This window comes from Capronia coronata, assembly GCF_000585585.1.
Source record: "Capronia coronata CBS 617.96 chromosome Unknown acBCG-supercont1.1, whole genome shotgun sequence".
In the NCBI taxonomy this organism is placed as follows: Eukaryota; Fungi; Ascomycota; class Eurotiomycetes; order Chaetothyriales; family Herpotrichiellaceae; genus Capronia; species Capronia coronata.
In genome coordinates this window covers 1,346,866-1,359,171 of record NW_006912893.1, presented here as the reverse complement: position 1 = coordinate 1,359,171, position 12,306 = coordinate 1,346,866, and the positions used below count along the sequence as shown (strand labels likewise).

The window sequence follows — 12,306 nt, the reverse complement described above, 5'->3', positions numbered from 1 at the left end:
CCTTCGGATATGATACTCTGTAGTCACAAGGTTTAGGTGGGGATGGTGGAGGCGCGAGCCTGGATTGCGTTGCTTAGTACGGACAGGCCTTCGGCGAATTCGCGGGGATGCAGGATGATTGAGAAGAAGAGAAAGAAGTAGACCTTGAGGCACGGAGGGTAAGTGACTATGCACTCAGCTTGAATGAACTGATGACAGGTCAAGTAATCGTGGATACTTCCTACTATAGTGATTCCTGAAAAGGGTGATGCGAGTAGGTCTCGGGGGCCGCAGCCGCAGATGATCACATCAAAGGAGGTGGGAAGCGGTGCATGACGAGATCCAAGCTCCAGGCTCTCTTTGCGCGTTTCGAGGCTTCCGCTGGCCGGTTAACTCTTCCAGTAGTGGGCTCGGGGCCCGTTCGGCGGCCCAAGATCTGCTAATCTATCGATTTGACTGTGGTACGTGTGACAGTCCTCCCGCCTGAACCAGTGACAGATCCAGCGGCCGAATTGTTGGGCTTCCTACAAGCCTGGCATTCGGGTGGCTCGTAGGTATTCTCGACCATGTATGTTCCTTGTATTCAGCAGACTCCTTGACTCTGTTTTCGATATGCTTGCAGTGATGCTCATGCGCTTACATTCTGCGCGCTTTATAAGCAGCCGCACGAAGTCGCTGTCTCGATTGCGGTAACGACCACTCCAGAGGACCACCACTTACGGGGCACGCCATCTGGCGGCAATGTTGCGGCATATTCCAACTTGAGTCACCATCAAGGAAGTCTTTACTAAAATTTGCTTACGATTCATTTTCGCCATGACGTCCTTCCGTCACTTACACTTTTACGAAGGCTTGCTCCAAAGTCAGGAGGATGAAACCAGGCTGATGCAGTATCGGGTGTCTTGTAGTATCACACTCCCCCGACTTGGGGAAAGAACCCTCCGTAGGCTTGATTGCAGACCATTCTTCTCATTCAACCGTGGCCGGTTCAAAACTGCGTACTAGAAGTGCATACTCAACGACCGACTGTCGTCCTGCACGCTATCTAATGCTCTGAGACCTGGGAATACACATTGCCATTTCGCCCAATTGTCAAATTTATGCCTCCGCAGCGACCTGGAAGGCCTGGGGGAAACGGCGCATGTTGTCTGCGATCTTGCCCCGGTTCCTCAGGAACTGAACATACGCACCGTCGATCAAAACTCGGCCCTCCTGCTTCAACTTGACATACTCATCCCGTCGAAGGGGAGTGAAGCCCCAGTTCTTGCTGACAATGATCTTTTGGCGACCAGGGAACTTGTACATGGATCGTCGAAGAGCCTCGATGGCAGTAGCTCGGTGGGAGTCTCGGGTTCGGACGGACATCAGGATTTGGCCAATGTTGACGCGAGCGACACTGCCGTTTGGCTTGCCCCAAGCACCTCTCATTCCGGTCTGCAGTCTATCGGCACCGGCACAGGACAACATCTTGTTGATTCGGACGACGTGGAACGGGTGAGCTCGGACTCGGAGATGGAAACCTTCCTTTCCGGCAATCTTGACGAGGTACCTGTGATAGTGTTAGATTTTCGATGTAACGGACCGACAACTTTGGATCAACGTACTTGTTGGCGCAGATACGGGCGGCTTCGAGTGCTTCGGAACTCAGTTGTTCGTACTCGTTGGAAACCATGTGGACGCAAAGAGGGAACTCGTCGACATTGGCACGCTTTCGTCCCAGATCGAAGATTCGGATCTTAGGGTCTGGCACACCACGGTTGAATCGGGACTTTGGGTATGGCTGCGAAGAATTAGTATCGCCGCATATGTTTTGGAGGCGCAACTGTCACTGACCTTGTTCTTGCAGTATCTGTAACATCTCGCAGGTCTTCTGGCCATTTTGACGGTTGTTTTGTTGTAGACGCACTTCCTGCGAACAATGTGAGAGATGGAGGAGAGTGCAAGAGTCGACGGCGAACTTCAAGTTGTAATGGGTTGGCCCGCAGACTTGATTTCAAAGCGACATGCCAAGACCAGGTCCGACCTGAAGCCCTAACTCGAGTGATCACGTGACGCTAGTCTTGCTTGGGACTAAACTTGAATGCTTTATGTACATGTACAGTTTACGAATGGAACGGGCACAAGTAGAACGAATGGAGGCCAGCGACTCTTGATTGATTTCTCTGTATACTCTTCAAAGAACACAGAGATCTTGGTCTTGATCTTGAAGTTCTGCCGGGCCAAGTCCACTGCCAGAATCGGTCATCAACTGAAACAGCAGAGCCTCGATTTAATCTCCCGCCTTCTCAAGCGCATGATATGGGTATCGAGAGAGCACGATCATGTCCATGTGTATTTGCATGAGTTCGCTGCTGGCTTACGATGCAGCTCCCAGGATATCAGAGTCGCCTGCATCGAGGACAGCCATGGTCGAGCATCGGTACAGCTTTCCACAGGCAGTGCCCAATTCAATCTGCAACGAGGGATCGTTAGCCATTGTCCCTCCAAAGCCCAGAAGAGCTTCTTCTCAGGGTCTTTTTATATAACTCACGTTGTTTCCGGCGAAGTGGTGAACGTTCGTCTTGGACAGCATGGAGTAGTATTCCAGTTCACTCTTGCGCAGAGGAGGAGTGTTGCCGGCAATGATGACCAGCTTGGCCTTGCCCGAGCGAAGGCACTTGAGGGTCGACTTGTAACCGAGAGTGACTGGATTGACTCGTTAGAAGCCTGCGGTGAAATTGTACTTCAGATGAACCAACCTTTACCGGACTTCATCACAAGCGCCAGGCGCGAGTTGATGCTGTCGGTGGTCTTTCTCGCCTTTTTTGGTGCCATCGTTGCGCTCTACCGATTGTAGTAGAATTGACTGAGAAGTGCGCTCCGGCGGGATTGATTGCAGTTGGTGGTGGGTGAAGAGGTGCTGGGTTGATCTTGAGCCTGAGATTTGCAGAATTGTCGGCGCTGTTGAGGCATTCGCACTAGCACTGTGTGAAAATCTTGGCATTTCGCGGGAGTACTACTACCACTAGTGCTAAGGAAAGTGAGGACGGCCTGGACGGGTAAAGGGCTGTTGCTGACATGATCCGCGCGAGCTGGGCTTGAGTATAGGGCGGCGTTACTCTCGCCCCAAAGGGGGGGTATGAGCCGTGATCAATCTTCCCGACATTTGGCATCAAGCCTGTGTTGTTATGTTGTGATTGAATACTATTGTGGTTGCCGAATGTTTTAGGTGCCTCCCGTCGTACATCCTTTGATACTCTATACCCTCTTAATTCGACTTTGATACATTATTTTCCAGGTTGGTAGATTTGAGCGCCAACCTTTTCATATCCATCAATCGAGGCGCAGGCTCGCTTTCCGAACCAATACCAACATCCATTCAGTCTCACCAATACTCTGCATACGACTTCGACTATTTTTATGTTGCAGCTGAGACTCGCCATCCGCTGATCCCGCCAGTGACCCAAACTCGGCAACCATCATCGCCATTGTCATTGTTATCATCGCAGCCCTCAACCCGCTTCATCAAAGCCGTTGTGGTTCCGAGAGACACAAAACATGGCGACTCCCAACTCCAAGAAACCGCTGACTGACCGTTCGAATGCGTCTCCATCGGTGCGGAGTGGCTCCACGAATAGCCCAAGTAGGTCTGCTGCCGCGAGCACTATGCCGGCGAGTTCAGGTCAAGGCCTCGCTCGTACCCCTTCTATCCGACAAACCCGGCCCTTGCGAAAAGCGCCGAGTCGCATGAGCACTTCCTTTCCCTCCTCCGTCGAACCGGAAGTCGAAGACGACGAGAGCAAATCGGTAAATGCGCAGTTGATCGCCGATTTGAAAGAGCAGGTCCAGCGGGCTGAACAGGCGTCTGAACAATATAGAAAGCAATTGGAGATGATGCAGCAACGTTTGGATGAAGCGGCGGCGGAGCAGACCAGTGCGGAGGAACGAGATTACCAGAGACAATCGGAATTGGATCGATTGAAAGCGGAGATCAAGGATCTCAACAGACAACGCCGAGAACTCGAACTGGCATACAGCGAGGATAAACAAACCTTTCTGCACGAGCGCGAAAGACAAGCAGGCAAGGAGGCAGATCTGCAATGTGTAATTAGCAGGTTGAATGAGGCATTGCGGACTCGGAGCGCGGAAAGAATCAGCGCCAGTCGTTCCGGTAGGTTGGCGTCGTCGAACATTCATGGTCTGAGTTAATCTGTCAGCAGCAAGTAACACGAATTCCCCTTTGCCGGATACAAGTGAACCCGGCGAGACAAACAAGCGGGACGAGCCGGATCCAGACTTGCTTCAGACGCTGCGGCAAAAGGAAACCGATCTTGAAAGTCTCCGATATGATCTGGCCGAAGCACAATTGAAGCTTGCCGAACAGGAACACGTGGGCGACAGCAGGCTCCAGACACTGGAGACAGCCGTCATGGAGTTGAAAATGCAGAATGCGAGGCTTGTGGAAGAGAACGAGAGTTTCCAGATGCTCCTAAGCGAGAAGACTTTGAAGGGAGACTTTGTCCACCATCACCACAACGATGAAGAGGTTGGTGGAATGAGCACGCTCGCCGAGGAACTTGAGTCCACCGAGGAGGACCCTGAAGGTCAGGGCGAAGCCTATAAGAAGCTTGAAGCCGAGGTGAAGGCGGCCAAGGAGGAGAATAAGGCTCTCACGCTGTATATCGACAAAATCGTCGGGCGGCTACTTCAGCATGAAGGATTCGAGCACATCATCCACGACAAAGAGGATCGACCGCCGCCTCCGACCAAGCCAGTTGTCACCGAGAAGGCGCTTCCATCGGTACCAGATCAGCAGGCGAGTGGAGCGGCAGGAGGAGTCACCAACAACTTTCTACAGAGGGCCAGATCGGTCGTGTCACGTCCCGGGGCCAGAGGGCGTCCCATGTCGTACGCTCAGCCGCCAGCCACGCCGTCGGCGAACGAGAACCCAGAAACGGCACCTAGCATCCCACTGAACCGGGGACATCGTCGGACTCGATCTGACCAGGCGCAGGCCGACATGGCAGCTGCAGCGGTTGTGCAGCAAATGAATCGTGCGTCTCCCATGCGGACCGCGTCTGGAGGACCGCTGAGTCCAGGGATTCGACCGCTCAGTCCTCAGTTGGCCCAACAGCGGCGGAGTTCCTACTTTGGGGCACCAGCTGCCACTCCTCGCGCGCTGTCAGGCTCGGGTCTGGGTGCGGCAGGAGGAAGCTCAGCCAACAGTGTCGCCAGCGAGAACAGCGAAGATGTCAAATCTAACACGGATGGAAGTTCTACCGCCGCAGTGACAGGCGGGCACAGCCAGAGTCAAGGACCTGGACAAGGACAGGGCAATGGCAATATTCCTGGAGCGGTGATGAAGCAGAACCAATTGAGACCCTTACGGTTGGTTCAGGAGCAGAGCCAGCTGGATGAGGACATGCAGAAACGAGCCAACAGGGGAAGTTGGATTGGATGGCTCCGCGGCAGTACGATTGAGGCCCAACAGGACTAGACAGAAGGGTTGGGAGACAGCCAACTGACGTGAAAGAAGAATACCTTATACCAGTGACTCTTTTTTGAAAGGCGTTTTGCAGTCAGAATAGAGTCAAGAAGTCAAGAAGCAGCCAATATAATGAGTCTTCGACGTCGTTCACAGACTATTTTGACCGTTCTTTGGATCCAATCTCATCCCGCCAGTTCCTGGTTCTGACCTTGTCTATATCCTAATCGGGTCACCCCTTACCAGTCATTCCCGTCTCGAGACTTGTCTACAGAGTAGATACGCTATAGCATCTCGCGGCATTTATCTGCTGTAGCCAGCCAGCCAGCGGGCCAGCCAGCACCATCAGATGGCCTGTCCATGTCTTCGAGACTCCACCCTCGGGCCATTTGGCGGCGAACTCTTCAGTGAGAGCATTGAAGGTTGACCCCGATTTTGTCAGTCTGAACACAGTACAGTCACTGACACGTCCAACGGGCCATTTGCCAGCGATAGTACTAGTAGTACGTACTAAGTAGCGTATCGATCATGGTGAATTACAATAATTGACGCAAGTTACCTTGCAAGTATATTTTCCATACATTATTCCTTCCCGCCTCTCTTGTCATTATTACTCACAACTCTCTCTCTCGCATCATACAGAACAATAGACATAGAAATAGACCTCACCTATTTCTTTTTATCTTCTCTTCCTTGCTCCACGCAACAGATCAAGTCCATCAACCACCCAACAGGCTCTCGTCACCGGAAAACACCCAATCCAAATCTAAATAGCAATCCAGATCCAGATCCTCGCCCGCAGCCACCCCTCTAATCCTCCATCGACCCATACCTATTGACTTTTCCTTATACACACACACGCTCTTTTCCCTGGTCCTATCGACTGCCTAGAAGACCACCAACGATGCCCTCCCAGCCGAGAATCCACCTCGTGCGCCACGCGCAAGGCTACCACAACCTAGGCGTGGAATTCCACAGTCTGCCCGACCCGCGACTGACGCCGCTGGGCGAATCGCAATGCAAGACCCTACAAACGACACACTTCCCGCCGGAGCGACAACAGAACATCTCGCTCGTGACGGCCTCGCCGCTGTGCCGCACCATCCACACGGCGCACCTGGTGTTCTCGCCTGCGCTGACGAACGGGAAATGCCAACCGCCCGCGATCCTCGCGGTCCCGGACGCCCAAGAGACGAGCGACTTCCCGTGCGACACGGGCAGCGACCCGGCGACGCTGGCGGCGATCTGCGCCGAGCAGGGCTGGCGCGTCGACCTGTCGCTGGTGCGCGAGGGGTGGAACGTCAAGACCCTCGACGGCCGCTACTCGCCGGCCAGCGACGCCATCAAGGCGCGCGCGCGAGCGGTGCGGCTGCTGTTGCGTGAGAAGGCCCAGCAGTTGGCGGCCGCGGGCGACGCCGACGTTGAGATCGTGCTGGTCACCCACGGCAGCTTCCTGCACTACCTGACCAACGACTGGGAAGATGCGAATAAGGTTGGCGGCACGGCTTGGACGAATTGCGAACACCGCACGTATGAGTTTGAAAATGACAATGACAATGACGCTACGGAGGCGTTTTTGGTCGAGACCGCCGAGTCGCGCGCCCGCAGGGGCAAGACCTATCCCATGCTCCCCCGAGACAAACAGGCCGAGTTGTTCACGCTGGCTATGCAGGGCTGGGAGGAAGCCGGGTTGCAGAACCCCGCCAAATTGAACAACACCAATGGTGATGCGCAGGCATTGAAGCCCGAGGATTCGGACGTCACCGAGGTCGAGGTCGAGAATGAGGCCAAACAGGGCCAGGAGCCGGCGGCCAAGAATGTGAAGGTCTCGACGAATAAGAGGTCGAGTGATGTCTCTGTTAAGGCTTGATGGAATCCGATTTTTGTGGCGCCGAGGGGACGGCAGGTGTGCAACACCAATTTTCATTTTCAAAAGAAAGAAAATGGAGTCTTGGTCGTGCTTTTGGAGCCGGAATACAGGAATCGACAGCTGGAAGCGACCGTTTGCATAGCGACTCCAGGGGGCTGGATAAAGGTACGGGGCTGCATGATAACACGACAAGATAAGAGACATAGAGGCCAGGAATCATGCAATAGACTGGTGAAATGGTTGACTGGTTACACATAGAATATATATAGAAAGCCGATAGACCCGCGGTATGCAGATTCAGCCGAGGCTGAGAGTTATCAAAATTCAAGGCTATGAATACTGGAGAACGAACGATCAGCAAGTCCCGTAAGAAATGAACAATATCGAATGTCCCTGACAAAGTCGGGACAAGGCGCTGGATGCATTCAACCGAGTTCTCTCCTGGTCTACTGACCGTCTTGATTTATTCTCAGCCTTGTTTCGACCCAGAACAGTGCATCACGGAGGCTCTTCTTTTCCACGAGAAATGTAACGAGCATCCGACGGCCAGGATTTCTCTTCGCTTCCTCTTCTATAATGTTCCAAACCCGACAGAATTCTCAATAGCCTTGGCCAACTTCTCCTCGAGGATCTCACGACTCGAATACTGCGGCAACAGCAACCGTCCGTAACAGGTGCTACTACTAGGCAACCTGGAATCATCGTCCCCATTCTTCTGCACGATGAACTGGATACTAGCGAGGCCGTTGACAGGCACCCGGTCGCTGGCGGTCACGAACTCGAGCAGCTGTCTGTGCTGGTCCGGGCTGAAGTTGCGCACGACATGCCAGAAGTTGACAATGGTCGGCGAGTGTCGCTCGTAGTCGTCGTATGTGGCCGTGCGCTCGAGCTCGTCGATGTTGATCTCCGGATGGCCCTCGATCACGGCTTTCAAGGCTTCGGGTGTGAAGATGGACAAGGCTGTGCGATCGAGACAAGTGTAGAAGCCTTTGGCGAACGCCTCAAACTGCGGTTCGATTGACTTATGCGTCAGCCAGAGAATGTAGTCTTTGACGTATTGGTCTCGGTTGGCGTTGGTGACTAGCGCGGCTTCCTCCTCGAGTAGGTCGCTGTCGATGCTGGAGGGCGTCGTCATCCCTTTGATGTCCATGGAAGGAGTTCGGTTGAGGATAGGCACCACAGTAGGATGTAAGTCTGGCGAACAGGGTTGGACGGGTGGAGTCAGTGATGGTTCGATGGGAAGCTCGAAGGATGTGGATTTCGCTTTTCCTTTTCCTTTCCCTTTGCCTCGACCTTTTCTACTGCTGCTGCTGCTGCTGAGAGCACTGCTGCCGACCGGTGTTGGGGGCCACGGGTCGTCGTGACCGACTTTGTGCATGTCCACGCTTACGGTGCTCCCGCAGAGATCGTAGCTGAATTCGTACGTCCGGGCGATAACGTCGCCAACGTCGCCATCGGTCCACTCGAGCAAACTTCTAAGACCTCTGGTCAGGTCGGGCCAACCGTCTGAAATGTGCTCCAGGGTTTTCACTTTCAGTCCCAGGAGCTTGCGGTAGAAGGCGAGAGGGAAAGTGATGGGCAGGGTAATGCCATTGTAGATGGCAATGGACATCAAAACACCCAGAGCCTCAAATCTGTAAAGTGGCTCAAAGGAGCCGGGCTGGAACCAGGTCATTCTAGTCGTGCTGTCCACCGTGAACATGCCGTAGTCGGGTCGAAAGGCCTCGGCGAACACGACTCGAAAGAACTCTTGTTGCACTCCACCATGATCGAGTCCGTCTTCACCTTCATCCTTGCCGAGCCTGACACGCAGAGGACGCATCAGCTCCCTCCGCTGCCGTCGCCATATCTGGTTGATGGCGTCATTGAGGACGTCGTCTCTTCGGATGGTGAGGACAAAGTACTTTGCCATGTGAGGTCGCAGGCTTGCCAACACTTCTCGCGCCTCATACACCGGAATTGCGGGAGCCCACATATAATGTCTCGTGTCGTTGTACACCATTGTCGCGCTCTCGTGTGATTTGCGCATCATCTCAATGTTGATCGCTCGGAAGTACCGTACCAATGTCGCGGGTTCGAAGAGAAAGGAGAACGAGAGTAGATGCATCTGCCGAGCGTCGGCGCGGAAAGCCATCCACTCAATGGGCATGGCCATCTCGTCGAAACTGTCGGCAATGAAAGGCATGTGAAAGGACGTCGATTCGAGATTGAGATCCCTCCTTTCACGATAGATGCCAGCCAAAAGTTCCAGAGCACCACCAACAGGGCCTGTCCGCTGGATGATGGGGCGGCGATCCCAGTTCTTGAGCATGACCGTCCTGACGAGCTCGACCACAGCGGTGCCAATCCAGCTGGACTTCTCCTCGAATCGGTCCCATCCACCCAATGTCCGTCGGTCAAATCGATCTATCAGCAAATCGACAATCGTCTTGTTGCCCGTCTTCTTCGCTTTGGGCGAATCTATGCAGTTCATGTTGGCTTCCCATTTAGCCACAGTAAGACGGTGGCTGATGATGTCCATTGTAGCAACGAGTACGCGCAGAACCGACCAGTCATCGCACACATCAATGGCATCAATGATCAAGCCCACAAGATCAGAGGCACGATCTCTGATTGCATCTGCGCGGGCTTTAGGCCAACGGGAGTGTGCCAGACCACTGTTCCGCAGCGAGGTAAACCCGGCAAAAGCTTCCTTTCCACCAAATGCTTGAGTACTGCGACCACCGAACACCAAGGAAGCAATCAACACCAAAGCGACCAGACACAATTCTGCAATCTGGGCGTCGTTCAGTGGCGCAAGTCGCTCTTCATCGTCCTGCAGCTCCGTAAGTCCTACCAAGTCGTCCGGAAACAACTCTGATGTGGAATGGGGTTCGGGAAGCTCGCGCAGATTTGTTGAGCCTCGTTCAGCACTCCCACTCGCCGATCGACTTTGCTTTCTTTGCCGCCGTTGTAACCAGGACGGCAGACGGTAGCAATGCTGGAGTGCAGTGAATATGCTGTTCAGGATGAGCTCGCGGTACTTGAAGGAATCAATGAAGGCAAGGCTGAACAGAAGTGCGGTCATGTCAGCCTCTGTATATGTTCTAATCTTTGGCCAAGCTACACAAAGACAATATGGCGCAAGGACAGGCCGCGCCATCAGCTGTGAGTCCATCTTCGGGTGCGCGTAAGCAGGTCCAATAAACTTTGTTCTCGGTCCTGTTGACATTGATGATGTGCCGTAGCTCTCCTGGAGATCCTTGATGGTCCGGATGAGGCGCTCGGGATCGCTGAAGCAATATACAAAGCTCTGCTTCAGGAAGACAAGGAATTGTTTATGTGATGCTTCAAGGTTGTCGTTTGTCTGGAATGACCGAAGCCAGGGAATAGTGGTCCAGGTGAGCGTTCGAAGAGTGTATGCTTGGCCATGGTGCTCCTCCGTCGTCGATCGGGCCTGCTGGGCAGCCGCACTTTGACCTGGTACACTATGTGACTCTTCGGGAGGGCTGTCGGCATGTACATCATCTGCAACGACATTGTCTTGCTGATGCGTTGTGGAATCGTCTGCGGACTTTGCAGGTTTTGTCGGTTGAAGGCTTTCTCTTCCCGGCAACCAACTCAGTAGTCGCAGGGGCAGCATGTCGAATAGCGTCTGCGTGAAGGAGGCAATATCTCTGGGTTTCGCTTCGGCAGGACTCTGTCTGTGGATGTCATCGTTGGTATGAATATCCGTCCCCGGTTCAGAGGCTGCATTGCCAGACTCATCGCAGGAGATCGAGTTCAGTACCCCAGTGATCTCTTCGGCAATATCCTCGTCGTTCTTGGAAATATCAAGCGTGCGAAGACGTCTCCCGGCCTGGACGACCCCATCCTGCGAGGGCCTCTGTGGCGGATGCTCAATTGGTAAACCCACCTTCAACGGTTCTTTAGTGCGTTGTGTTGGGCTCGCAGTCTTCGACACAGCGGCATTCTCACGTCGCTGATGTGGTGGTTTCTCAATGCTGTTTCTCCTTCTCTTAGTAACGTCGGGGTCCTCATACCAGGGAACCACCGGCTGATTCTGGCAGAGCCCAGCGACCGAGTCCTTGCCACCACGTGTATATTCTTCGACCAACTGGCAGGCTAGCGTTCTGGCGCTGAGATCCGTATATCGCCTCAGCGGTCCAGTACTGTTCCTCTTTCTGTAACTCAAGCACGTGGGCGTTGTGCAATTGACATTCCTGCAGCCATGCTGGATTTGATTCGTGTAACGACGGATCAGAAGGCGAAGGCGGCGGTCACGCTGCGCATGGACGTTGGCGTAGACGAGTTTTGGATCCGAAATCGGTATGATATCAGGCAGGATGTGGTCGGGGACCTCGAATCCCAGGTCGGACGCCTTCACTCGAGACTGTCTGTCGAGTCCCTCGTGGCTGGAATCGTCCAGGCTGCCGCTCCTAGAAGCATGTTTCGCATAATGCATGACCAACGAAGACTCGACGCTGACAACACAACAGAAAATCAATACGCCTGCAATATCGCGAAAATATGAGTGTAACGGAACGAAAGTAAATGAGGTCACTGGTAATGGGCCAGCTGTGTAGGTAGATTCGCAGATGGATTGCGGAGATGGCAGGCGACAGCACAGACAGAACAGACAGGCTTCAGCCTCGTGACTCCACCTTCCTTTTGACAGGCTGCTGAGGCAATTCTCGACGAGCTGAAAGATCGAAGCGAAATACCCGATAACAGGTACCTTATCTATGGCCTTCGCACAAGACCAACCCTTGACAAGCAACAAAGATTGTATATTTCATCATCATACACTATACAACTACACTGTTGAGGTGATTGAAGGCTCATTTATTTCAACATTTGTGACGCACTGCCGCCGTCGGGAAGGGTCGTTGCTGACCAGCATTTCCTGCCGGCTGCAAGCATCGGCAACGATCACCATTCGCGCTGCTCGGCGAGTCTTCGAACAGCAAAAGCATCCACGTGCCATTCATGTCCATCCATACGCCCGCTATGC

The 12,306-nt window shown here is 53.6% G+C and overlaps 5 protein-coding genes across 5 annotated transcripts; 2 read left to right on the top strand and 3 right to left on the bottom strand.

The window, feature by feature from the left end:
• Positions 1-1,077: 1,077 nt before the first annotated feature.
• A1O1_00489 (60S ribosomal protein L10-A) lies at positions 1,078-1,857 on the bottom strand (the record flags this gene model as incomplete). Its single annotated transcript, XM_007721407.1, has 3 exons — positions 1,078-1,528; positions 1,584-1,759; positions 1,813-1,857. The coding sequence occupies 3 exons, from the start codon at positions 1,855-1,857 to the stop codon at positions 1,078-1,080; spliced, it is 672 nt and encodes a 223-aa protein (XP_007719597.1).
• A 478-nt stretch (positions 1,858-2,335) lies between these two features.
• A1O1_00488 (60S ribosomal protein L30) lies at positions 2,336-2,793 on the bottom strand (the record flags this gene model as incomplete). The annotated part of the gene is made up of 3 exons (XM_007721406.1): positions 2,336-2,431; positions 2,510-2,664; positions 2,718-2,793. The coding sequence occupies 3 exons, from the start codon at positions 2,791-2,793 to the stop codon at positions 2,336-2,338; spliced, it is 327 nt and encodes a 108-aa protein (XP_007719596.1).
• Positions 2,794-3,516: 723 nt separating this feature from the next.
• A1O1_00487 (uncharacterized protein) lies at positions 3,517-5,455 on the top strand (the record flags this gene model as incomplete). Its single annotated transcript, XM_007721405.1, has 2 exons — positions 3,517-4,129; positions 4,179-5,455. 2 exons carry the CDS (start codon positions 3,517-3,519, stop codon positions 5,453-5,455), a joined length of 1,890 nt encoding a protein of 629 aa, XP_007719595.1.
• An 892-nt stretch (positions 5,456-6,347) lies between these two features.
• On the top strand, positions 6,348-7,313 carry A1O1_00486 (uncharacterized protein; the record flags this gene model as incomplete). Its single annotated transcript, XM_007721404.1, has 1 exon — positions 6,348-7,313. One exon carries the CDS (start codon positions 6,348-6,350, stop codon positions 7,311-7,313), a length of 966 nt encoding a protein of 321 aa, XP_007719594.1.
• Positions 7,314-7,884: 571 nt separating this feature from the next.
• Positions 7,885-11,757, bottom strand: A1O1_00485 (uncharacterized protein; the record flags this gene model as incomplete). Its single annotated transcript, XM_007721403.1, has 1 exon — positions 7,885-11,757. The coding sequence occupies one exon, from the start codon at positions 11,755-11,757 to the stop codon at positions 7,885-7,887; it is 3,873 nt and encodes a 1,290-aa protein (XP_007719593.1).
• Positions 11,758-12,306: the final 549 nt, after the last annotated feature.